This window comes from Narcine bancroftii, chromosome 5 (genome assembly GCF_036971445.1).
Source record: "Narcine bancroftii isolate sNarBan1 chromosome 5, sNarBan1.hap1, whole genome shotgun sequence".
Taxonomy (NCBI): Eukaryota; Metazoa; Chordata; class Chondrichthyes; order Torpediniformes; family Narcinidae; genus Narcine; species Narcine bancroftii.
In genome coordinates, this window is record NC_091473.1 from 47,183,041 (window position 1) to 47,211,009 (window position 27,969).

Below are 27,969 nucleotides of genomic sequence, written 5' to 3' on the forward strand. Positions count from 1 at the left end.
ATGTCTTCCCTGGAGTCAATCTACATAGTTTTCCTGCAAATTAGTTCCATCTGAATTCAAATATAAAAGGAAGAATAATAAATTAATAAATAAATGGATAATAGTTGTTGTTGATGAGATTATTGAGATGCTTCTTCAGGTGATGAGAGTCTGCCTCAGGCAGTAGGTTCAAGATTCCAATCATCCTCTGGATAAATCTTTCTCAGTTCCCCCTCTCTGCTCTGACCTTCAGAATCTTAGCATTTTATAGCATAGAAAGAGTCCCTTCATGTTCATGCCGAACATCAGGCTTTTCCGTACTAATCCCACGACTGCATCAATTCCATGTCCCTCTTCTCATTCAAGTATTTGCTGAGACTCCGCTGAAAAATTGTTACTGTTTCTGTTTTCATCACCTCCTCCAGTTGTTCATTCCAGATTCCAATGACTCTTTGCCCTTTTGTATTCGACACCTCTGGTAACTACCCTATCCATCCTTCTCCTAATTTTGTCCACCCTAATCAAGTCTCCCTGTTACCTTTTCTCCAAGAAAAATAAATCCAGTCTGTGATGTTTCTTCTATTGTAATAAAGAAACTTCGGGTCTTTTAAAACAACTATACTTTATTAGCTATAGAATAGACCATTTAGAGGCATCCATCTTGAATTCCTGAGCTGCAAATAACTAGTCTCTGACTCCCTCTAGTGGTCAGGAGGATTAATAGCACTCTATCACAAAATCCTCTTGTGATGTTTAATCTAACAACATGACATACTAATACAATATTCATTTCAATTTAAAGTTCATCACAAATGTAAACACAAACACCTGCAGCACAAACTTTTTTTTAAGTGTGCAGTTCTTTTTCATTTAGAGATTCAGTCTGTCAGGTGCTTTGATAACACGTGTGGATCTTCTTAACACAGGTGTTTGTGTCGACTCTGCTGGTCCACTATAGTCGAGCACTAGTGCTGTTTCCTCTGTTGCTGTGCAGGCTGGATCTTCTTCATTTGGCTGTTCCTGCAGTGTCTCTTGCATTTTCAGCAGGTTCTTTCAATTCCTTCTCAGTATTTGACCCTCCTCTGTTCTGACAGTGTAGGATCTTACATTTACTTCCTCCCGAACAGTAGCCTTTTTGTCCCAATGTTGGAATCTGAGACTCACTGTGTCATGTTGTGCCAGTGGCCCCAAGTTTCCTGCTGACTTGTCATAGTTTGCCTTTTGTCTCCCTTCCAGACACTTTTGTTTCCGTTCAACATATCGGTTCTTGTTTGGGCCTGCAGAGTGGGGAAATGTGGTGCATAGGCTGCGACTCATCAGAAGCTCAGCGGATGACATACCATGTTCAAGTGGCAAAGCTCCATAACTCAATAGAACTAGATATGGATCTGAGCTGCTGTCTGGTGCTTTCTTGAGGAACTGTTTAACTATGTGGACTCCTTTCTCTGCTTTACCTGTTTAACTATGTGAACTCCTTTCTCTGCTTTACCATTTGACTGTGGATGCAGAGGACTTAAAGTCACATGTCAGAAATCCTACTCTTCTGCAAAGTTCTGGAATTCTCTACAGCTGTAGCATGGTCCATTGTCACTGAAGACAATTTGAGGAATTCCATATCTTGCAAAGATCAATTTCACATACTGGATCACACAAGCAGCAGATATATTAAGAAGTGCAATCTCCGGATAGTTCAATAGTTAATCAATAACCAGCAAGTAATTATTTCCATTAGCGTGGAACAAATCAGTCCCAACTTGCTGCCATGATTCCGCTGGTACATCAGTTATGATCATGGGTTCCTTTGTCTGCTTTGTGTGATGTTTCAAACAGGTCTCAAAGCTTGAAACCATTCTGTTAATGTCAGCATTTATCTCTGGCCAATAAACCGCAGTTCTGGCTCTCCCCTTGTATTTTTCCACTCCAAGGTACCCCTCCTGCACCCTTTTCAGCATCTCTTGTCACAGTGATTGAGGAATGATAATTCTGCTGTTGGATATGTTTTAAACTGAATTGGCAGGGGGACGGGAACCAGATTGATAGGGAAATGGATAGGAAGGATAACCTAGGGGTAGATCCGATAGATTGTGAAATCTCAAAGACAGAGGCAGCAAAGAGGGATAGGAGAGTTTCAGAGAGGGTGTCAGGCAGCGAATTGGAGAAGTTTCAAGGTATTGTATATGAATGTATGGACTATAAGGAATAAAATAGATGAGCTTTATTGGGGGATATGATGTTATCGGAGTAGCTGAGACATGGCTGCAGGAGGGACAGGATTGGGAAATTAATGTTCCAGGGTATACGACCTATCGAAGACAGAAAGTTAGGGAGAGGAGGTGGGGTGTCTCTGTTGGTGAAGAATGTAATTCAGGGGCTGGAAAGGAAAGTCATTGAATCAGGTGGAGTAGAGTCTGATGGATAGAGTTGAGAAATTGCAAAGGCAAAAGAACTATAATGGGGGTCATATACAGACCTCCAAACAGTGACTCAGATGTGGAATCAGTGCATGTCAGAGTGGTAGTGATAGAGTAGTTATGGGTGAATTCAACTTGCAAGTGGACTGGGAAAATCAAGTAGGTGTGCGAAAACTAGAGAGTGAGTTTATAGAATGTCTCCGAGATATATTCGTGGAGCAGCTTGTGATGGAACCTACCAGGGGGAAGTTGATTCTGGATTTGATGCTGTGCAATGACGTGGAGTTAATAAGGGACCTTGAGGTAGGGGTGCCATTGGGTAATAGTGACCATAGTATGATTACTTTTAATCTGCAAATGGAAAGGGAGAAGCAAAGGAATTCAGAAACATTAGTGCTACAGCTGAATAAGGGTGATTATACAGCTACGAGGGAGGAGCTAGCCAAAATAAAATGGAAGGACATTCTAGCTGGGAGGACAACTGGGCAAAAATGGCAGGTATTTCTAGAATTTTTCTCAGGATTCAGAATATATTCATTCCAAAGAGGAAGAAAGGCTCCACTAAGAGCAAATGGCAGCTGTGGTTGACAAAGGAAATCAAGTGCAGTATCAGATCCAAAAGAAATAAGTGTAAGATGGCAAAGCAGAGTGGGAGGTTAGAGGATTAGGAAGCCTTTAAAAAAATAACAGAGAGAAACTAAGTAAGTCATTCGGGAGGGGAAAATGATATATGAGAGTAAATTGGCAAGTGATATAAAATGAGATAGCAAAAGCTTCTTCAGTTATGTAAAAAGGAAGAAATTGCTTAGGGCCAAAATTGGGCCTTTAAAAATGGAGAAAGGTGAAATTATCAATGGGGACATGGAGATGGCTGAGGAATTTAACAAATACTTTGCATCTGTTTTCACCAAGGAAGATATGTTATGATCAGATAAGGGGTAGGGGTCAAGCAGTATCTAGGGACTTGGTGGAATTTCTGAAGGAAACAGAGAATCTGATGGATATCCAGATCCAGAAGCAGGTGGTTGTGGGTAAATTGTTAGAACTGAGGACTGAGTCCCCTGGGCTTGATGGGTGCCATCCCAGGGTACTTAGAGAGGTTGCTCTGGAAATTGTGGAAGTACTCGTTGACATTTTCCAAAGTTCTTTAGATTCGGGTAAGTGCCTGCAGACTGGAGAATGGCTTAAAAGTACCACTTTTTCAGAAGGGAGGGAGAGAATATGGGAGATTGTAGATTGGTCAGCCTGATGTCGGTGATGGGGAAGATGTTGAAATCCATAATTAAAGGAGAAATTAGCAGAAATAGGAAGAAATAATAGTATCGGTGCTGGTCAGCATGGGTTCCTTAAAGGAAAATCTTGCTTGACAAATCTGGAATTTTTCAAGGACGTAACAAGGAGGGTGGACTCGGGAGACCCAGTGGATGTGGTGTACTTGGACTTCCAGAAAGCCTTTGATAAGGTCCCACACAGGAGGCTAGTTAGCAAAATCAAGGAGCATGGTATCGGGGGTAGGGTGCTGTCATGGATAGATAGTTGGTTGAGAAATAGGAAACAAAGGTTTGGGATAAACGGGCCATTTTCTGGAGGGCAGAATGCGTCGAGTGGGGTCCTGCGGGGATTGGTGTTGGGTCCTGCGGGGATTGGTGTTGGGTCCTGCGGGGATTGGTGTTGGGTCCTGCGGGGATTGGTGTTGGGTCCTGCGGGGATTGGTGTTGGGTCCTGCGGGGATTGGTGTTGGGTCCTGCGGGGATTGGTGTTGGGTCCTGCGGGGATTGGTGTTGGGTCCTGCGGGGATTGGTGTTGGGTCCTGCGGGGATTGGTGTTGGGTCCTGCGGGGATTGGTGTTGGGTCCTGCGGGGATTGGTGTTGGGTCCTGCGGGGATTGTGTTGGGTCCTGCGGGGATTGGTGTTGGGTCCTGCGGGGATTGGTGTTGGGTCCTGCGGGGATTGGTGTTGGGTCCTGCGGGGATTGGTGTTGGGTCCTGCGGGGATTGGTGTTGGGTCCTGCGGGGATTGGTGTTGGGTCCTCACTTGTTTATCATTATTGTAAATGATTTGGATGAGGGGATTAATAACTATCTGCACATTCGCAGATGACACTAAACTGGATGGTAGTGTGAAGTGTGAGAATGATGTCAGGAAATTTTAGGGGGACTTGGACAGGTTAGGGGAGTGGGCAGATTCACATCTGTCTCTGTGGAACTCTCATTGTGGCAGATGAAGTTTAATGTGAGTAAATGTGAGGTTGTCCATTTTGGAGGCAGAAACAAGAGAGCAGAATATTATTTAAATGGTGTTAAGCTTGGGCGTGAGGTAATGCAAAGGAATCTGGGTGGAATTGTTCACCAGTCATTGAAAACGAGCATGCAGGTTCAGCAAGCGGTGAAGAAGGCGAATGGTATGTTGGCTTTCATAAAGAGGGGATTGGAGTAGAGTTGAGAAGCCCACCTGCAGTTGTACAGGGCCCTGGTGAGACCTCACCTGGAGTATTGCATCCAATTCCGGACCCCATATTTAAGAAAGGAAATGCTTGCTATAGACGGAGTGCAGCGCAGGTTTACAAGGTTAGTTCCCGGGATGGCAGGATTGTCATACGTGGATAGGTTAGAAAGACTTGGGTTATATGCGATGGAGTTTAGAAGGATGAGGGGAAACATGATTGAGGTATTTAGGATTATCAAAGGGCTTCACAGGGTGAAATCAGAGCACCTGTTCCCAATGATGGGAGAGACTAGGACTAGTGGGCATAGTTTAAGATTACAGGGAAAGCCATTTAAGACAGAAATGAGGAGAACTTTTTTTACCTAGAGAGTTGTGGATCTGTGGAATGCATTGCCACAGAGGGTAGTGGTGGCGGATTTTCTGGAGAGATTTAAGAGAGTTGGATAAGGCTCTTGTGGGCAGGGGAGTTAAGAGTTATGGGGATGAGGCTGGGATTGGTTATTGAAAGAGAAAGATCAGTCATGATCTGATAAATGGTGGTGCTGGCTCGATGGGCCATTTGGCCTACTCCTGCACCTATTGTCTATTGAGTAGAATCCCATTGACAATACTCAGTTCAGCTCTGATGTTGTAGTATTGGTGACATTCACTTCTAGGCCATCTGCATTCAGATTCTTGATGACCTTCTGTAGAACTATATCCTTTTCTGTTTCATCTGTGATCTGCTTGGATTTCGTGTCAGGTACAGGAAGTGATTCAGTGCTCAGGTTCATGTGGAGATTCACATCTGTCTCTGTGGAACTCTCATTGGGTGCTTCATTCTGCGACGTTCCCCTGAATAATGCATCAGCTAATACAATAAGTTTCCCTGGTGTGTACATCAATTCAAAGTCATAACACTGTAGCTTCATCATCAGTCTTTGGATTCGTGGCAACATTTCACTGATACTTTTCTTGATTATGCCTATTAATGGCTTGTGGTGTGGCTCTGCCATGAATGTTGGTAGATCATATACATAACTGTGGAATTTCTCGAGTCCATAGACCAGTCCATCGACATTCAGATGTTGTCATCATTTTTGATGCGTATACTATTGGCACCTATTCCATCTTTTGAAGCATCCATAGATATTTTCATCCTTCTGGATGTGTCATAGAATGTCAGAAGTTCTGGTTCCATAGTTAGAATGATCTTCAGTCATCCCCATCCTTCCTCGTGGTTGTCTGTCCACTTGAATTCATATTTGTCCTGTAACAACTTCCTTGGGTATATTGTTTTGGAAGGCAGGTTTGGTATGAATTTACCAACGAAATTGCTCGTTCCGTACACTCTCAATACGCCTTTTTTTTTTCAATGGGTCTGGACATCTCTAAAATTGCTTTCACCTTGCTCTTGTCTGGCTCCACACCTTTCTCCCAGAAAGGTGATTTTCACACCTGACTGACATTTTTCTCTGTTTAACTTTAATTCATATTTGAATATTTGATGAGCCTCGCATTGTGTTGTTCTTGTGTGGATCCCCATAGGATCATATCATCCATGTACACACGCACCCCAGTTATGCCTTCTATGATGTGTTCCATTGTCCTGTGGAACACTTCTGGAACTGAGGAAATTCCAAAAGGCATCCTCAGACAAGAGTATCAGGCAAATGGTGTATTAAATGTACTGTATTTTGTGCTATTCTCATGCAGTTTTAATTGCTAGAAGCCCTTGGATGCATCCAGTTTAGTGAAAATCTTTGCACCGGCCATCTTCATTTGTAATTTCAACCCTGGTCGGAATCTGATAATGTTCCCTCTTTGTATATTGGCATTCAAGTCTTTTGGGTCCATGCACATGCATAGGTCACCATTCTTTTTTTGACACACAACATTGAATTCACCCATTCTGTAGGCTCCTCCACTTTCTTTATGACCCCAAGTGCTGTCATTTGGTTGAGTCCTGCTTGAGATTTTTTTTAGTGGCACTGGAATCCATCTTGGCTGTATGTCCTCCTTTAACTATCTTTTGGGTGAATGATAGAACTCTAAACCTCTTGACAATGACTGGAAATTGATCCAGTATTTCCTCGATGCTGCTCCACTCTTTTTCGCTGTTGATATGGTACATTCTATTGACTAGGCTTAAATTTTCTCATGCTTTGTCACCAAGCAATGATTCATTTCCATCTGGGACTATTGTGATTCTAAGGTAGTGCTCTTTATCTTTAATTTTTACCTTGAGTTTACATGTACCTTTCATGTTGATGGTCTGTCCATTGTAGGCTCTGAGCTGTACACGATTTGCATGGATGTATGGCTTTATCTTCATTGCCCTGATGTCACGCTCACAGATCAAATTGACCTTTGCCCCTGTGTCAAGCTTTAAAGGAATATTTGTTCCATTTGTGTATAATGACAGTCTACTTGTCCTGCTTGACTCTGTTCACATTTGGCTGTTTAGATCTGTTGGTTTAGAATCTTTTTGCACTACCATGCCCACGAAAAGTGTATCACTGAAGGCATTTTCTTCTAATAGTATGTATAGTGTGCATGCTTTCACTTCCGTTTTGTTTCCTTTTTGAAAAAACATTCCTTTGTGTAATGATTCTGTCCTTTGCACTTATTACAGAGTTTTCCATAGGCTGGACGTTGTTTTGGTGCATGTTAAGTGCAGTGATTGAAATGAAAACACAACACTGGAAAATCTAAGTGTATTTGAATGCCTCTCCATCTTTTTGTTGTTTCCTATATATTTTGTTTGTTTGTGTGTGTCCAGTCACTGTGGCTACAACTATGCCTTCATTTTTCACTGGCTTTTTGACTCTCACTGAACTGCATGCTACAGAGTTAATTCACTGGTGTGGCATATCTTCAGAGCTCCAGCAAAGTTAAGCTCTGTCTCTCATGCAACCTTTCTCTCCCTTTCTTATCAATAACCCCAAACATAATTTGATAACAGATCGTTGAATCTTACAACGCTCCAAAATTGCATGTTCTTGCTTTTAATTTCAAGTTCCTTTATATATTAAAAAAAAGTATCAAAGCTTACTCCCTGCAGCTGCATGCTCAAGTAAAACATGCACCTCTTGAATGCTTCATTTTTCAAGTGTTCATCAAACATCTTGATAACCTTGTCAAACACATCCTAGTCTTCTGCCTTGGTAAAAACAAATGTATTGAAAACCTCTAGTGCTTAAGGTTCTGCCATGGTAAGTAACAGTGTAATGTTTCATGCATCAGGTTTGCTATCAAGTCCAATGGCTTGCATGTATAGCATCAATCTTTGTTTGTACAACCTCCATTCGTGGTCAACAGTTCCAGTCCAATTTATAGCATCAGGAACCTTCATACTTTCCATTTTTCTGCTGATATCAACAAATTCTCACTCTTAGTTCCAGGTAATGTTTCTCTTATTGTAATAAAGCCACTTGGATTCTTTTAAAACAACTATTTTATTAGCTATAACATAGACCTTGTGGAGGCATCCATCTTGAATCCCCAAGCTGCAACAAACTAGTCTCAGACTTCCTCTAGTGGCCAGGAGGATCACTAGTACTCTATGATAACACAATCTATATGGGTCTTTTGATGGAAATTCTTCACATCATGCAATATCCTGGTGAATCGTCTCCGCTTTCTCTCCATTTAAATAATATCCTTCCTATCATGTAATAATCAGAACACATCTTCCCCCCTCCTCTCCACCTTCTGCAAGGTTGCTTCCTCTGTGAGTCCTTTGTTCAGTCATTCCCTTCTCTCTAATTGCCCCTTGGTACGTTCCCCTGTGATCACAGGAAGTGCTACATTTGCGCCCATACCTCCTCCCTCATTCGGTTCTCCAAACAGTCCTTCCAAATGAAGCAACAGTTCACTTGTGAATCTGTGGGAGTCATCTTCTGCATCCGGTGCTCATGTTGTTTCTTTTTCAACATCAGAGGGACTGAACGCAGACTGGGAGATCACTTTGCTGAGCACCCTCACCCTGTCAGTGTCAATGACGGATTTCTCAGTGGCCAACTATTTCAGTTCTGCGTCCCAGTCCCACACTAATATAAATTGGAGGAGCAACACCTAATATTCCATCTGGGCACTCTGCAACCGGACGGCCTTAACATGGACTTCTCTAGTTTTTGCTAGACCACTCCCCATTCTCCCTTATCCCTCTGTCTCCTTTATCCTCTCCTTCTCCTGTTTTCTTTTGTAGCCTCCTCACTTAGCCACCTATTACCTTTTGCCTGTGGGCCTCTGTTCCTCCCCCTGCCCCTCTCCCACATAATTTTATTTATGCACCTGCCTACATTTTTCTCAATCCTTGATGAAGGGCTCAAGCCCAAAACATTAGTTATAAATCTTTATCTTTGCTATATAAAGATACACTTAGATTTTCCAGTGTTGTGTTTTTATTTCAATCACTGCATTTACAGACTTTCATGTTTCACTCCAGGCATCCTTAGCTTATGGTTTTTTTTTTTGTGGCACTTAATTGAATGTCAGAGATATTAAATGCTCCAAGTGGCTAACAGTACAGGTGGTATGTACTTGTTTGGAGAAGGCAAAGGGTTGTGGCTCCTAATCAGAATGGACAATGTTCCATGTGATCCATCCACCTCCACCTCCAATTAGAAACTGCATCTCCATCTAATGTTCAGCTAAAAGCTGACTAAATGAACCAATCACAGGTCAGGAGCAGCTGGAAACACACTTAACCACACACTGAAATGGTTTATGTTACTGAATCCAGAGGACAGAACTAATGGTCCGGAGAATTAGAATCAAATTGCTCCATGACTGAGAAGAAATTCTCGATTCAAATATTTAAATGTCTGCATTATATTTTTTTATAAAAAGGTCTCATTCACTACCTTCAGGGAAATAAATCTGCAACACTAATGCAGTGTGTCTAATGAATGACTCCAGATTTCTACATTGTGGTTAACTCCTAACTATCCTTTGGAATGACTTGTCAAGTCACAAATCAAGGGATGTTTCTTTAATATTCATTTTTGAGATGGAGACACCACTGAAAAGCTCAACATTTATTGTCCATCCCTAATTACCCTTAAATCACTATGGTCTTGGTGCCATTGAGGAGGGTGTTCCAGGATATGACAGCAATGTTGAAGGAATGCTGATACATTTCCAAAGCTGATTGGGGTGCATTTTGGAGAGGAAGCCATGTCTTCCTATCAACACGCTGCCCTTCCCTTCTTACTGGTAGAGGTTGCAGGTTTGGAAGGTGTTATTGGAGTGGCTTGGGCAAGTAACTGCCGTTCCTTTAGTCGGTGGCATTCACCCATTCTCATTTAGAAAAAAATAAATCAGACCTCCATTTATAACTCATTGAATTAACCTTTTTTTCCCTCTCCATTTGGTGTGATGTAAGATGCACCAATTGGGCTCGTGACAGAGCTCCGCTCACTGGAAACACAGAGTAATCGAATCCGGATTGCGTGGAGGGGATTGCCAGAGGCAACAGCATACAAAGTCATGTGGCAACGGGCAGATGGTAGGTCTCTTCTGTTAATAATTTCAAATCTCAGCTATCCTAATCCTTCCAAAATGCTTCATGGATATTGTGATACATTTACAGCACCAAACAATCACAAATTGTTGCTGAAGGCATGCAAGGTACATTCAATTGAATTGTTTATTGTTATATGTACCAAGATTCAGTGAAAGCTTTGTTTTGTGAGCTATCCAGTCAAGTAAACCCATACCCAAATACAGCAGATAGTGCAATAATAAAACAGAATTGCAAGGTGTAGTTTTTTAGTAATTCAAAAAGCCTAGGGTTTAGTGTTATTTGGACAAAGTGCAGGGGGATGGAGAAAAGTACAGTAGACAGTGCAGGAGCATCATTGGGTGCTGTTTGGTGTCTGCCTTTGCATCAGTTCTGGTTCCACCTTCACTGCATTTCTCTCTGTTTATCTTAGGAACTGAGGAGAGCAGAACCCTGAGTGCTTCCGTTAACTCATTTGACATAGAAGGATTACAATCAAATACGATTTATATCATTGGAGTTTCAGCCATGGTAGGGAACAGACAGGGAACTCCTGCCACAGTCACAGTTAGGACTGGTGAGTTGCCTTTTTTTTTTTGAATATTTTATGTAAAACCTTTAAAACCACAATTATATTTCAATTAATAATGGATTTTGTGTTTGTGTGTATGTCTGTGTGTATATATATATATATTTATGTGTGTGTGTGTGTGTATGTAAATAAAATATATGTGATATATAAACCTAATCCCTCACTTCCTCCCCACCACCCTCCTCCCTTCCCAACTACCCCTTAAAAGAAAGAAGAAAAGGAGATTATCAAAATAGAAATAGAAATTCAAATCAACTGCCATGAAACCAAGAACCATCATCAGGTCAAGCTATTGAGAGCTTAAATTTTCAAACCAACACGTTGTAGATATGGGCTCCATATTTTCAGAAAAAATGGTATTGTAGCGGCTACTACGGTAGAGCTAGTAAAGAAATACAAACACACACCAGAGTAGTCAACTCAAGACTGATCTATTCAGGGTTTACAGGCTTTTTTTTATATACTGTGTGTCCCGGGTTCCATGGGACAAGGTGGGACGTCACTATGAGATTGCTGCCAATCCACGGGACTGGCAGGTTTAAATCTAGCCTTGTAAGTTTCCTTTGCCTTCTGGCAGGAGACTCGATAGCTCAACGTGCCGTTCCTCGTCATTCAGTATACCTCGCACGTGGTCCATTAGGTGAGTAGGCAGACTTCAATATTAGGATTCAGCACACCCGCAGAACCGTGCCAGCGACAGTGTGTGTTGCCGCGCTGTCCACTACATGGCCGCTGCAGTATTTATCATGTAACTATGTTATTTTTTCAAGAGGAATACAAGATCTCATTTCAATATGCCATCTTTGCATTCCCAAATCCATATCAGACTTCCAATAATAGCTACACACTTCCCTGAAACAGCTAAAGCTAATTGTAACAATTCAATTTGATACATCATTAATCTTAATTTTAAACTGAACATTTTAATATTCCCCAACAAAAATAACATTGGGTCCAACAGAAGTTTTACCTTCAATATTTTTGCCAAAAATACTTTAATTTGTATCCAGGAAGGCTTAACCTTAGTACATTGCCAAGTTGAATGGAAAAAAAGAACCTTATCTCTTTACCACATCTAAAGCATAACTTTGAAGATATTAAATTAAATCTTTTTAATTTTTGAGGAGTTAAAATAATTGATGCAAAAAATTGCATTGTACTAATCTATATCTTACATTGGTAATTTTAGTTATATTATCTTTACATAACATTCTCCAATCATTTTGATCTATTGTTCTTTCTAAATCAATTTTCCATCTTAATCTTGATTAATGAATACCTGATTTGGACATTTTCCTTTGAAGTAACATACATTTGGGAAATAAATTTATTTGTACCTCCTTTAGTAACCAACATTTCTATTTCAGACTGTCTAGGTAATCGTAAACTTTGACCTAATTTATTAATTACAAAAAGCTTTAACTTGATAATAACAAAAAAAGGTATTATCTGGGATATTATATTTTTCTTTCATTCGTTGAAAAGAAATAAAATGACCAGCTTCACAACCTTTAGCACAACTAATAAGACAAGATACTAATATTAAAGGAATTAAAGTCAATAGTGATGAATTTAAGATTAATTTATTTGCTGATGATGTTTTGATATATATAACAGATCCTGAAAATTCTTTTTGCTCATTGTATAAATTAAAAGAGATTAAAAGAACATGGTGAAATATAAGGTTATAAAATTAATTGGGATAAAAGTGAAATTAAGCCATTGGTTGAGGGGGATTATAATCAATGTAAACAGATTATCCATTTTAGATGGTCAGATAATGGAATTAAATATCTCGGTATTAAAAATGATAAAAATGTGGATAATTTGTACAAGTTGAATTATCTACCACTACTTAATAAAATTAAAGAGGATTTAAATAGGGGGAATGATTTACTTATAACTTTAATAGTTAGAATGGATTGTATTAAAATGAATATTTTTCCAAAGATTCAATATATTTTTCAATCTATTCCTTGTGTTATACCTCAAAAGATTTTCAAGGATTTAAATTCAGTTATTAGGACATTTTTTGAAAATGAATTATGGTAAGATTATGTTTGGAGAAATTAACTTGGAAATTTGAATTAGGAGGTTTACATCTTCCATATTTTCAAAATTATTTTAAAGCTGCTCAATTGAAATTCATTAAAGGAATGTTTGATTTAGATAAATCTTTAACATGGGCTAAGATAGAATTAATTAAAATAGTTGAAAAATTTATACAAGAATTTGTTTATAAATGGAATACAAAATTATTAATTGGTAATAAAGACTCTCCTGTATTGAAACATTTAATTAAATTATGGATTAAAGTAGATTGTGAGATAGGATGGAAAGGTATGATGTCACATAAAACACCTTTATATCAAAACAAACTCTTTCCTTTTACTGTTAATAATTAAATTTTAAAGATAAGGAATCAAATGGGAACCGGTGAGTTGCCTTGGGTAATTCTATTAGAGTTTTCTGTTTAACTTTCTGGGCAGAAGATTGGTTTGCTGCATTGTGGTCACATTAACATAGAAACTGAATGAGGCCGTTCAGCCTGTTCAGCCAGTGCTGACTCTGAAAAATCATTCTCAATTGATTTAATATCTGTACCACCTTCCCCATAAACTGATCGTTATCAAGAACATTGCAATCTACTATGGTCAATTCCACTAGGTTTTCAAATGGCAGCTCAGATCACCATACCTTCTAATGACATAAAAGGTTATGTTACCAATTGAGTCTGCACAGCCCATAAAGCCATCCCATTCTCCCACTAATTCCCTGAACATATTATCCCAGCATTCCTTAGCTTCCTCCTCTCGCCTACATTCTAATGGTAATCTACAATGTTCTGATTATTTCTCAACTTGCATATCTTTGAAGAGAAAACTGGAGCACCCAGTGGAAATCCATGCACTGACGGGGAGAACATGCAAAATCCACACAAATAACACCAGAGGTGAGGCAGCGTGTCTAATTGCTGCACCACTTTGCGTTCCTCAGTCTCTGTACTCAGTGATTTGAAACTAGACTTGAGGTTGAACCAGTCCCCCTGCATTAGCCCTCCACCACCGTCAGCCTCAGGTTGTGTTGTCTGAAGTTTCTGCGGGAGTGTAAATAAAACATGTCATTCATTTTCGGGATCTTGACATCACCAGCAAGGCCAGCATTTATTGCCCATCCTTAATTAAGAAGGTGCAGTCTTTTCACAGTGCTCTTGGGTAGGAAGTTTCAGGGTTTAGTTTCAACAACAATGAAGGGCCAGTGATAAATTTCCAAGTCAGGATAGTGTGTAGCTTGAATGGGAATCTGTAGGTGATGTTGTTTCTGTGCATCTTTTGGCCTTGTCCTACTTGACAGCAGTGATCATAGGTTTGGATGCTTCTATTGGTCTATGCTGGGTGAGTAACTATAGGGCATTTTGCAGATGATGCATGCTGCAGCTACCATACTACTGCTTCATCAGCTGCAGTGGCAGTAACGGTACTGTGAAAAGTTTGGGTCCACATTGAACACTTGCTGTTCTGGAATGTTATTTTACCATAGTCATGGGCCAATGTCACCCCATGTCAAAGTTAGTACAGGTATCCAAGAGGAAGACATTAGCTAACACCCTTAGAGGCCTGATTAAAGGATAATCCTTTATGAATTGCATTGGGTTGGGTACCCTAACTCTGTCCAACTAGATAAGAATGCCTGAAACACGGTGACAGAACGCATACAAGAGCAACAGAGTTGTAGTGCTTTAGAGTACAGAAATAGGCTCTTTGGCTCAACATCTGTGCAACCCAATCTAGAGCCATTTACCTGTATTCAGGCCATATCCCTCTGAACCTTTCCTTGTACTTGTCTCTTAGGTTTTTTTTAAATATTTTCTCTTTCACCTTAAATTTATAACCTCTAAACTGTGATTCCACTACCCTGAAAAAAAGACTATGACTATTTACCTTGTGTGACCCTCACAATTTTATAAACCTCTATCTCCCCTTAGTCTCCTATACTCCAAGGAGAAAAGTCCGAGCCAATCAAACTTCTCCATATAATTCAAGCACCTCTTCTCTCCACCACCACCCCCCCCGCCCCCCCCCACACACACACACAAAGTCTCAGCACACCATATTTTGGAACTGTGATGTGGCTGTAACAGAGACTTGGCTGGTAGAAGGGCAGGATTGGCTGATGCAGGTACCAGGGTTCAGGTATTTTAAAAGGAATAGCATGGGAGATAAGATAGGGGGAGGAGAAGTATTATTGGTCAGGGCTATAGAAAGGGAGGATGCTGCAGAAGGAGCGTCCATTGAGTCGGTGTGGGTGGAAGTCAGAAATAGAAGGGAGCTTTCACTGTGCTGGGAGTAGTCTATAGGCCCCCAAATAGCCCTGGGGACACCAAGGAGCAGATAAGTAGACAGATTTAGGAATGGTACAAGAAATACAGTCTTGTAGTAATGGGTGATTGTAGAGCTCTTTGAAAGAATCAAAGACTTGTTGATCCAAACCAAGGCTTTTATTAGCAAAAGACAGGAGCTCTTCACAGGTGGCCGACCAGTCCGGAATGATCCGACCTGGCTAGGGACACAACCCTTTAAGGCCCAGACAATAGGTGTGGCTTAGCTCTCAGCCAATCGCTGTAAGCACAGTCTAGATACAGTAACTATATACTCTATGTACATTGGTGATAGATCTGTACTATCACATTCACCTCTTCTTGGAGAACTGACCCTGGGAAAAAAAAACAAAAACGAGGGAGAGAATGAAAGGAAGGGGTAGGTCAAGGACTGTAGCGGTTAGGGGGTCTGACCATCTGGCGTGACCGCCGTGGTGCCGAGATTGGGGTCACTAGAGTGGTGTCGCCAGCGGGCTCGTTGGGTGCGACTGCTCCGTCGCTCAATTCCCCAGTCGTGTTGTCGGCAGGGTGGCCTGGGTCGTTGGGGTGCTGTTGGTCCTTCTGTTGCGGCACAGGGCCTGGGGAATAAAGAGTTGTGGAAGGTTGGGGGGTTTGCTGGGTCTACCGCGTCCTGAGCTAGGTCCCGCACCGAAACAGTGTCCTCCCGCCCGTCTGGGAACTCAATGTAGGCGTAATGTGAGTTCGTGTGGAGTAGAGTCACTCGGTCGACCAAGGGGTCATTCTTTGAGTGCCGGACATGGCGTTGCAAAAGGACGGGGCCAGGGATGATGAGCCATGCCGGTACAGTGGTTCCTGATTCGGATTTCCTCGGGAAGAAGAATATCCTTTCATGGGGGGTGGCATTTGTTGCAGTACATAGGAGGGAGCGGATGGAGTTTAAGGCACTAGTGAGAACCTCCTGCCAGTGAGAGGTGGGGAGACCTTTAGACTGGAGAGCCAGTGTAACCCCTCTCCATATGGTGGCATTCTCCCTCTCAACCTGGCCGTTACCACGTGGGTTATAGCTCGTGGTCCTGCTTGATGCGATACCACACTCCAGAAGGTACTGTTGCAGCTCTGCACTCATGAATGAGGACCCCCTATCACTGTGGATGGAATTGTGGTACCCGAAGATGGCGAAAATACTGTGAAGGGCCTGTATCACTGAGGTGGCAGTGGTGTCTGGGCAGGGCACAGCGAACGGGAAGCGGGAGTACTCGTCGATGGCCGTAAGGATGTAAGTATTACGGTTGGTCGACGGTAGGGGCCCCTTAAAGTCTACGCTAAGACGCTCGAAGGGGCGGGTGGCCTTGATAATGTGGGAGTTATCCGGACGGAAGAAGTGGGGCTTGCATTCAGCGCACACCGAACAGGCTCGGGTCATGGAGCGGATCTTCTCGACTGTAGAGGGTAGGTTGCGCACCTTCACAAAGTGGGCAAACCTGGATAACAGAGCGCCTCATGGAGTTTCTGTAGTCTGTCCATCTGTATGCTGGCGCATGTCCCCCTGGAGAGCGCGTCAGGCGGGTCGTTGAGCTTACCAGGCCGGTACAGGATGTCATAGTTAAAGGTGGAGAGTTCGATTCTCCATCTGGCGATTTGGTCGTTTTTTTATCTTACTACGCTGGGTGTTGGTGAACATGAAGGAGACCGCGCGTTGATCAGTCAACAGTGTAAAGCGCCTCCCAGCGAGGTAATGTCTCCAACGACGCACCGCTTCAACTAAGGCCTGGGCCTCCTTCTCGATCGAGGAGTGTCTACTCTCTGGACCCTGGAGGGTTCTGGAGAAGAAGGCTACAGGCCGACCGGCCTGGTTCAAGGTGGCTGCCAGGGCGAAGTCGGATGCATCGCTCTCGACTTGAAACGGGACAGACTCATCGATCGCGTGCAGCGTCGCAGCGGCGATCTCGGATTTAATTCGATCGAAAGCCGCTCTCTTTGGTCAAGAGGGGAAAGGATGTGGTCATGATAAGAGGACGTGCCTTGTCGGCGTAGTGTGGAACCCATTGGGCGTAATACTAGAAAATGCCCAGGCAGCGTTTGAGCGCTTTCTGGGTATGGGGGGGGGGGGGTTAAGTCCATTAGGGGATGCATGCGGTCAGGATCTGGCATGACTATCACGTTCTCCACCACGCAACCTAGAATAGCGAGTCGTGTGGTCCGGAAGACACGCTTGTCCAACCAGGTACTCATCCTAGTGTTCATCGCTGACGACAGCCGGGGCCCGACCGCTGCGGGGGTGTCTGTGGCGGCGGCAGCAGCAGCGGTAGCGTCGGCCCCGGGGGTGGCTGTGGCGGCGGCAGCAGCAGTAGCAGTGGTTGCCACAGTCGGGACCGAGGCCGGGTTGAGTGTTCCGCACGGGGGCGAGAGGTGGGCCAACACCACGGTTGCGAGGGTGGGCTGCCCCTTCCGGGTTTGGCGTCTCCATGACGTCAGGCGTTGCCGTGCAGGGGAGCCCTCGCTTGCATTGGACGAGAACTCTGGGGAAGAAGAGTTTGAATGGGAGAGTGGCGATTGGGCTTCACACGAGGCACTGTGTTTGCTGGCGGCCATTTTAGACCTACAGACTGCAGCAAAGTGGCCCTTTTTAAGGCACTTCTGGCACCTGGCTTTTCTTGCTGGGCACTGGGACCTGCTGTGCTTGTCCCTCCCGCAGAAATAACATTTTGGGTTCGCACGGGGCAGGGTAGCAGTAGCCGACAGGCCGTCAGTATCTCGGGGGGTGGTAGGGTAGAAGGGCACTCTACTCACATCAGAACGAGGGGTCCAGTCCCTAGAGATCTCGGTGGACTTTAAGGCTGCATCCTCCATTGTGATTGCAATCCGGGCCACGTCCTCTAGTTTTTCTACCCCTTGCTCGAGCAAGCGCAGCCTCATTTCGTTCGATCGGAGCCCGGCCACAAAGGCATCCCAGACGAGATCGTTTGTGATCTCGGCAGCAGTTTTGTCCACACAGTTACAGTCCTTGCCCGACGCCTTTAATACTTTCAAATATGCCCTGCTGGACTCACCAGGCTGTTGCTTCTTCGAAGCAAGCACGAGCCGGGCATGAACTCTGTTCACCGGTTGATTATACATTTCTTTCAGTACCTTTATGGCTGCGGTGTAAGTGGTCTCATCCTGGATGTTCTCGTAGACTCTCAAGGACACCATAGACAGCAATGCTGTTAGATGCTGGTTATCCTCCTCCACCTCAATGAATCTCAGGAAGTTTTCAAAGTTCAGCAGCCAGAAGTTAAAGGCTTTGAAGGCTGTAGCTGACTGTGGGTCGATATCAAGTTTTTCTAGCCGAGTTAAACGCTCCATCCCTTTCAAAAAAAATTCTTTTTGCTAATAAAATTGTAGAGCTCTTTGAAAGAATCAAAGACTTGTTGATCCAAACCAAGGCTTTTATTAGCAAAAGACAGGAGCTCTTCACAGGTGGCCGACCAGTCCGGAATGATCCGACCTGGCTAGGGACACAACCCTTTAAGGCCCAGACAATAGGTGTGGCTTAGCTCTCAGCCAATCGCTGTAAGCACAGTCTAGATACAGTAACTATATACTCTATGTACATTGGTGATAGATCTGTATTATCACAGTGATTTCAACTTCCCTAATATTGACTGGAACAAAAGTGATTGATGGGCTGAATTTGTCAAGTGTGTTCAAGAAGAGGTCATACTGTATCTAATTCTGCATAATGAACTTGGTCAGATGGTGGACCTCTCGGTGGGGAAGCATTTTGGTGAGAGTGACCACAACTCCCTGAGCTTTACCATAGTTATGGATAAGGATAAAGATAAAAGCAGACAAAATGGGAAAGTGTTTAATTGGCGAAGGGTTATTAACAATTGAACGAGACAGGAACTTGCGAGAGTAAATTGGAAACAGATGTTCAAGGGTGAAAGCACAGAACTAATATGGAGGAAATTTAGGGACCACTGGTGCTGGGGTCAAGATGGGTTTGTCCCAGGAACAGGGAAAAGATTGTAGGAAAAGGGAACTAGGGTTGATGAAGCAAGAGAGTCAGCTAGTCAAGAGGAAGAAGGAAGCATATATTAGATACAGGAAACAGGAAGGCCTCATGAGAAATGTATGGTAGCCAGAAAGGAGCTTAAGTAAGGACTTAGGAGAGCTTGAAGGGGGCATGAGAAGGCCTTGGCATGTAGGATTAAATAGAACGCCAAGGTGTTCTATGCATATGGGAAGAACAGAAGGGTAAAGGAGGCAATATGTGCCTGGAGGCGGAGAAGGTTGGGAAGGTCCTAAATGAATACTTTGCTTAAGTATTCACCAAAGAAAAGAACCTTGATCATGGTGAGGTCAGAATAGAACAGACTTGTATGTGGACAATGTGGAGATTAATGAAGAGTTGGATCTTCTTAAAAACATCAAGAGCCAGACGTGATGTATCCCAAGGTTCCTGTAGCAAGTGAGGGAAGAGATAGCTGGGGCAGTAGCTGTGATCTTTGAGTTCGATCGGATAGTCAAGGATAGTCAGTATGGCTTTGTGAAAAGAAAACTCACAAGCCTAATTGAGTTTTTTGAGGAGGTAACAAAAGAAATTGATGAGAGTAGGGTGGTAGATGTGATCTATATGGATTTTAATAAGACATTTGACAAGGTCTCCCAAGATAGATTTGTTTAGAAAGTCATGTGGCACAGGATTCATGGAACCTTGGCTGTGTGGATAAAAAATGGGCTTTCACATAGAAAGCAGAGAGTAGTAGTGGAAGGAAAGTATTTTGCCTGGAGGTAAGTGACTAGTGGAGTACAAAGGTTGCAGGAGTTGTGGATGGAGCTGAAGTTTACAAGAGGATATAGACAGGATTCAGCGTTGGGCAGAAAAGTGGCAGATGGAGTTCAATTTGGACCATGTGAGATGATGCATTTTGGAAGGACAAACCAGAAGGGTGAATACCGGGATAATGTCAGTTACTGAAGAGTGTGGATGAACAGAGGGACCTTTGGGTCCAAATCCATGCATCCCTCAAGGTTGCTGTGCAGGTTGATAGCATAGTTAAGAAAGCCTATGAGATACTGGGCTTCATTAATAGGGGGGATAGAGTTCAAGAGTTGAGAGGTCATGTTTCAAGTCTACAAATCTCTAGTGAGACCACACTTAGTATTGTTTTCAGTTCTGGACTCCTCATTATAGGAAGGATGTGGAAGCTATGGAGAGGATGCAGAGGAGATTTACCAGGATGTTACTTGGATTGGAAAATTAATTTTATGAGGCAAGGTTAGCAGAGCTGGGACTTTTCTCTTTGGAGCATGGAAGGATGAGAGGAGACTTAACAGAGGTCTACAAGATTATGAGAGGCATAGATAGGGTGGATAGCCAGTGCATGTTTCCTAGGGCAAGAATAGCAAAGTGAAGGGGAGGGAAGTTAAAGGGAAACATCAGTGTAAGTTTTTTATTACTTAGAGTTGTGGGTGCCTGGAATGCCTTTCCAGGAGTGGAAATGGAGGCTGAAACATTGGGGGCATTTAAGAGACTCTTAGACACGTGGATGGAAGGAAAATAGAGGGTTATGGTGTATGGAGGGTTTAGTACTCTTTTTTAAGGAATATATGGGTTGGAGCCACATCACAGGTCTATAGTATGCTGTAGAGTTCTATGTTCTATATTTCAAGTTGGTCTGACCAATGTCTTGTATATCTGAAGATAGAAGAAAATAAATAAGATGGTAAATATCTTGGAATAATGGTAGATAATGACCTCCAGAATTTGTACCAACTTAATTACCTCCCATTATTCAATAGAATTGAAGAGGATTTGAGTTTGTGACTGAGTTTGCCCATTACTCTAATTTTCAGAGTCAATTGTGTGAAAATGAATATATTGCTGTGATTACAGTATCTTTTCCAGTCCTTGCCCATTCCATTACCCCAAACCTTTTTTTAAAAAAAACCCTGAATAAACTCGTTGGATAATTTATATGGAACTGTAAAGTACCCAGAGAATCCATGGAAAAATTAACTTGGGACTATAGGAGGCATTCAGTTACTGTTTAAAAAATACTTATTGGAGGCCCAAATGAGATTTATCTCATCCTTTTTTTTTGAGGGTGGAGATGTCCCCTCCTGGGTACAAACTAGATTGGACTCCCTAAAAGAGAAGGTATGCAGTGATTTTATTTATAAATGGAACTCTAGAATTATTTCCAACAGACAACCCTATTTTAAAGCATGATTAAAATATGGTGTGAGACTTGTGGAGGCTCTGGACTGAAAGAGGAAAGGTCACCAAAAATACCTTTGAGACAAAATGTACTCACACCCATGATTTTAAACAACAAAATTCTGGAGACTTGGCATAATAAGGGATACAATATCTGGAAGATTGCAACAAAAAAGGACTTCTTATGTTGTCTGAACAGTTGAAGAAGAAATATGACTTGCCCAACAAGATCTTCTGTTACCTTCAGTTAAGATCCAACTTGGGCCCTGAAATGACTTTACGAGGACTCAATGAAATGGAGAAACTGCTTCATGAAGGAAATGTATATAAATTTATTTCTAAAATGTATTACTTACTGATGAATGAGGGCCCAAAGCCAGGTTTGCATAAATCTAGAGTGAGATGGAATCAGATTTGAACATAACAATTGTTGAAGAACGCTGGTCAGATTTATGTCAAGTAAGTTTGTCACTATTAATGCCAGGTTCATTATAATTTTCTCCATCAGCTGTACATGAGTTGTCAGAGATGTGCTTCAGGTGTGGTATACAGGTTGGTTCCTTTTTACACTCTACCTTACTGTACTCTACCTTCTGCTATGACCTCTGTGACACCCTGGCTAAGATCACAGGAGTCACCTTCCCAGTAGACCCAAGCCTTGCTTACTGGGGAACTTTACGAGTGTTGGTAGATCGTTAACTAATTTCCAAATTAAATTTACAGAAATTGCTTTATGTGTGGCCAGGACATGTATAACAGTGACATGGAAATTTGACTCCCTCTCCTCTTTGATAAGTGGTCTTCAGAAATGAACAGCTGCATTCCTCTTGAAAAGATCACATATAGTCTTAGATATAATGCCTTCCTGAAAATTTGGCAACCTTATCTAGAGCATAAAGGCACTTCACTGACACCACCATAGGGATGCAATCACTTCTGGCTAGCCATTAGACCTCTGTAAAGGATATAAAATTGTGATAATATCATGTCTCTGTATTTTATTGTACCACCTGATGATAGGATTATTTTCTTTTAAGTGTGTTTACACAGAAAGAGAAGAGAAATGGGATTTTCTTGACATTTTGTATTTTGTATAAATGTTATCTATTAAATATACTTAAAAATGAAAAATAAAATAGATAATTTGATTCAAAAAGATTCAGCCTGTGCAGCCAATTGACCTCTCTGTCTGTCTTTCTTTCTGTCTGTCTGTGTATGTGTGTGTCTGTCTGTCTGTCTCTCTAAATAAGAGCATAAAAATTAGAAGCAGGAATGGGACATATGACCAAGCAAATCTTCTCTACCATCCATCAAGGTCATGGCTGATCTTTTACTCAACGTCACGTTCCACCATTCTTATTATATGTTCATTTGATTCCTTGCTTATAAAAGTCTTCTTTCTCTTTACAAGAATCCATCACCGGAGAGGTGAGCAATCTTCAAGTGGTTGAAACACAAAGTACTCGGATTCATGTTGGCTGGGTGGGTTCTGCCAGAGTAACGGCCTACAGAGTGACGTGGAGACGAGCAGATGGTGCGTGTTCCTCTTTGGTTGTTTGGGTCTGCAAGGTTTGGGTATGAAGATCAAAGACCTATTCATTGAGTGTAATGGGTCCACAACACTATCAGTTGCCCTATTGGTCAAGCTTCATTTCATCCTCATCTCACTTCTCCTCAGTGTATCTCCCCAGCATATCCTTCCATTAATTTTCTCAAACACAGAGGTGCTTTTCACTTTGACCACAATCTACTCACTTACTTCAAAAATATATTCCACTGAAATTCTCTGTTGAATTTATTATTGACTTGGATATTACTTCATATACATCAGAACAATGGACAAGCCACACAGGTATGTAAAATCCACCAATTATAGTAACATCAATTACATGATCACAATGTGCCACAAGACAAAAAAAAAGTATAATACATCTGTACAAAGTGAAGGGAGGTTAGTTTAGTGGAGACATCATGGGTAAGTTTTTTTTACACAAGAGTTGTGGGTGCCTGGAATGCACTGCCAGGGTGATAGTGGGGGACGGAACAATAGGGGCATTTAAGAGATTCTGAGACAAGCACATGGATGAAAGAATAATAGAGGATTATGAGGTCAGGAGGGTTTTATTTTTTTTGGTAGGTATTTACGGGTCAGCACAACATCGTGGCCTGAAGGGTCTGTACCTGTGCTGTAATGTTCTATAAAAGGATAGAAAAATACATATTTGCAATTGAATTACTGATGTACCCAATAATCAGAATTGTTTTCTCTGCACTTATCCTGTTGAGCCATGTCATTGTACCTTGTTGGCCCATTCTGGAGAGAGAGAGACCTGGCTTGTCCATTTTTCCTGATGAGTGCATCTATTCTGGTCTGAATCCTTAACATTCAGGTCAGGAACCAAGACAGTTCTGTCTCCCTCTACCCTTTAAAATATTTTTATTGAGTTTAATGTATAAACTTGCATGCAAAAGTCAATGAGGCATAGAACAAGTCATCTCATATACATGTAAAGAAAATCAGAAAAATATAATATAACAGCATTAGCCAGTTGCCTATTCATATGAAAAACCAAGTAATTAACATATTCTTAATGTACATAATTAAATCCATTTACCAAATTATTTGGTTAAAAAGGAAAAAAAAACCCTATAAAACTAAAACTAATCTACCCCTCCCTCTATTCAAGGTTACCATTCGTTATACAAAAGGAAGTTTCAGATCAGACTCTTCACTCTACAAAGGCAGTTTGGGATCATATATAGAATAACAAAATGGAATACAAAGCTAGTGTCAGTAATAGTGATCACGAAGTTACCAAATTAAGTTAACATACATCTGGCTCACTGGTGGCTGTGGGGAAGGAAATCTGCAGTCATCTGTGGCTCAAGATGCACAGCAATGAGGCTGAAGTAGCTCATCAAGCCATGCATTGCAAGGGGCAAATAGAAATGGGCAATAAATGTTGGCCCAGCCAGCAACATCCACACCCAGTAAACCAATTAAAAGCCTGTAACTTAATGTGACAGCGAGTCAGAATTAAAGTGGGGAGTCCAATCTCCAATATTTTTACATTTGCATATTTAACATTTGCAAGTGTTTGAAGTACCATATTTGATAGCATACAACCCCCCCCCCCTTCTTCCCCTCCCTCCCCCCTTTTCAGCAGGGAATATTAAGAATTTATTTTAGTTTATTTATGGGTAAGCATTTAATGTTATTAAAATACTGGAGAGCAGAAAAAAAACTTGTCAAGGACAACAAGAAAAATCGTTTTAATAATAATACTGCTGTAATTTGCAAGAGAAAACAAAAAGCAGGTTAGCTATAGCAGGAAACATTTTATAAAAGCAAACTGTTGCTGCTGGTCCCTGCACTGATCCCACTGTCCTGCTCACTCCTGGTGGCGGGCTGTCAGGGAGGAGAGGGGCAGTGGGATCAGTGTGGGGGCTGATGGTGGGCTGACGTGTGGGGGGATCAGTGTGGGGACCGTCAGCGAGCCACTGGGAGAGCGAGTGGGGCAGTGGGACCAGTGCAGGCTCCGACAGTGGGCTACCAGGAGTGTCTCCTGACAGCCCATCACTAGACCCCATACTGATCCCACCTCCCCGCTCCCTCCTGAAAGCTCGCCACCAGCCCCCAACGATAGATAGCGGTGATGCTAGTGAACCATGTGGCTCACCATTATCACCCTAATTTCAACTTCGCATTTAAGATTTGGGGGATATTTGGAGGGAAAAATAAATGATCTTGTATGCCATCAAATACAGTAAATAAAAAAGATAGCACTCAGATGTTCCTTTTGCATTACTCACAGCAAGATCTTGGGGAATAATTCTCAATCCCTGGAGATTCCTTACCTAACTCTTCTCTTCTGTCTTCTTGTACCTAATTAAAATGTACCCATCCTTCTATCACCCTCTGTGAGAGTGTGGCCAAATTTTCCCTGCAAAGCACCATGAAATGCATTAGGCCTTATATAAATGTAAGTTTTTGATGATAGACTCGATTGGTTACTGGCTTGTTCTTCCGTTGCTCAGGTGTCAAGGACAGTCGACTCCTCAGCAGCAGTACCACCTCATTTGTTATCGAAGGCTTGGAGCCCAATAATGTTTATATGATTGAGGTTTCGCCATTGGTGGGATCTAGAGAGGGGAACCCAGTGGCAGTGACTGCAAAAACCAGTAAGTGATGAAATAATAGCCCACCACTGATAACATCAATATTGGACATAAGAAATAGAAGCAAGAGTGGTCCTGTGACCTCTCAAACCTACTTTGTCTTTCTGTAAGATCCGCCTCAAAGCTGCCATGTATTCGGACAAGTGTGTGTGTACCTGCTCTGAATACGTGTTTACTGAAGTTCTAATGATGGGATGACTTAATAATTTTGAGTGAGAATGTTGACTTCCTATTGGAGCCAGGAATTCCAATGATTTTGGCTCTGGTCATGCTTGTGCGGTTTTTATTATGATACTCTCATATTTCTCTTCAGATTTTGGACTTGAGGCCAGGATTGAATCTGGGTTGCTGGAACTGTGAATCTGCAGCTCTCCTAGGTGCACTGTTGAGTTGTCTAGAAACCTATTTCATGGCCTTTATCTTTGTGGGAGCAGAAATAAATTGCTGTGTTTCTACATAACTCCATTGACTTCCTAAATGGTCCAATGGCCGAAAAGGACTTCAGCAGGTCCTGCAAGACATTATTGTTTCACAAATTTAAAGTTTAAGTTTATTTGTCACAGAATACCTAGTACAGTGAGAAGTGTTCTTCTGCAAACAGACTAACCAGTTGTCTCTAACATTTATGCAGCTGTATAAGGGCACAATTTGCAGAGTATAGGATGGCAATGAAAAGGAAGGATAGGATGAGAGCACTGTGGGGTTCATTCAGAAGTCTTATGGACACAGGGTAGAAACTGCCATTAGCCTGTTGACAGGCCATAACATTCTTAAGCCACCTTCTCGATGGGAACAGGGAGAAGAGTATATCTGGGGTGTGATGGGTCTTTCAGTTTGTTGGTTGCCTTTCCTAAGTCACAGGAGATGTAGATGAAATCTACGAAGGGAGGGAAGTTTGCGTGATGTTCTGAGCTGTAGTCGCCAGCTTCTGTACCTTCCAATCTTCAGCAGAGCAGCTTCCATACCACAGTGTAGCTGTTCTACCTGATAGGGTATCATGATCCTACTGAATTGAGGTACAGGCTTGCGGACCTTGGCAGCCCACTCCTGCTCCTATTTTATTGTGTCCTTGTCCTTTATTGATCTTCAGAATAGAGCTACAGAATCTTTTATGTTGACATTAGAGATGAGAGTCCTTGGTTTAACATCTCAAGCGGCACAGTTAGCGTAGCAATTAGCGCAACGCTGTTGCAGCACTAACAACTGAGGTTTGAATCTGGTGCAGTCTGTAAGGAGCTTGTATGTTCTCCCCATGTCTGCATGGGTTTCCGGTTTCTTCACACCCTTCAAATGTATCGAGGGCTGTAGGAAAATTGGGTGTAATTGAGTGGCACCAGTTTATGGGCCAAAAGGGCCTGTTACTATGCTGTATGTCTTAATTCAAAATGTAAAAAAATTAACAAAATTTGATGCTAAACAATTGCGCGATACTTAATTTCTGTGGGTTAGATTTGTGTTCACATCTGTCGAGTGAGATATAAACCCACAATCTTCAGTAGCATGAATACTACTCATTGAGCCACAGCCAATAAAGCATCAGCAGTAAAGCAATTGTAGGAATATTGATTGATTATAGAAATGGGAGTAAGAGGAGGAATAAAAGTCATATTTTCTGCTTTCAAATCAATTTGGAAATTTAAAAACTCCTGAATAACCTTTTATCTGTGTCTTTTTAGAACAAGATTCCAGTGAAGGAGATGTAACCAACCTGCGAGTGACTACAGTGGAAAGGGACATGCTCCAGATCTCATGGACTGCCATAGGCAGGGCTTCAGCGTACAAAATCACCTGGAAGAGTGCCGATGGTGGGTTTAATATTTCATTAATGATGTAGAGTGGTCACCTAGTTCTTTTCATTGTGAAAATTCTTTCCTTCTCCATAATGTAGTGCAAGGACTGTTTTACCAGACCATTGATCCAGAGGCTTGACTATTTTCACCCAGAACTTTAGGAAGGGCTCAGGCCCAAAATATCAGTAATATATCTTTACTTCCAATGGACGCTGCGACTTCAGCTGAGTTGGTCCAGCATTTCTGTGTTTTGATTACCAGACTAATAATTTGGTTGATAATTTCCAATTCTGAGAGTTTGATTTCCACCTGGAAATCAAGGAGAGTAAAATGTGACTGAAATTATTGGAAAGAATAGTCTTAAAAGTTAAACAGCATGGAAGCAGGACCTTCTGTCCAACTCGTTCATGTCTGCCAGGTTGCCTACCTGAGCTAGTCCTATTTGCTTGGATTTGACCTCTATCCCTCTTAACCTTCCCTATCCATCTATCTGTCCAAATCTTTTGAATATTGTAATTACCCTTATTACTTTCTCTGGCAGTAC

At 42.1% G+C, this 27,969-nt stretch overlaps 1 protein-coding gene across 1 annotated transcript in view; it reads left to right on the plus strand.

The window, feature by feature from the left end:
- Window positions 1-27,969, plus strand: part of LOC138765291 (collagen alpha-1(VII) chain-like) — a 174,885-nt gene that overhangs the window by 67,931 nt on the left and 78,985 nt on the right. The window contains exons 17-21 of the mRNA XM_069942337.1: window positions 10,204-10,326; window positions 10,754-10,897; window positions 22,868-22,990; window positions 25,495-25,638; window positions 27,312-27,440. Of these exons, the coding sequence (XP_069798438.1) occupies window positions 10,204-10,326; window positions 10,754-10,897; window positions 22,868-22,990; window positions 25,495-25,638; window positions 27,312-27,440 (663 nt within the window). The remainder of the gene's footprint in view (window positions 1-10,203; window positions 10,327-10,753; window positions 10,898-22,867; window positions 22,991-25,494; window positions 25,639-27,311; window positions 27,441-27,969) is intronic.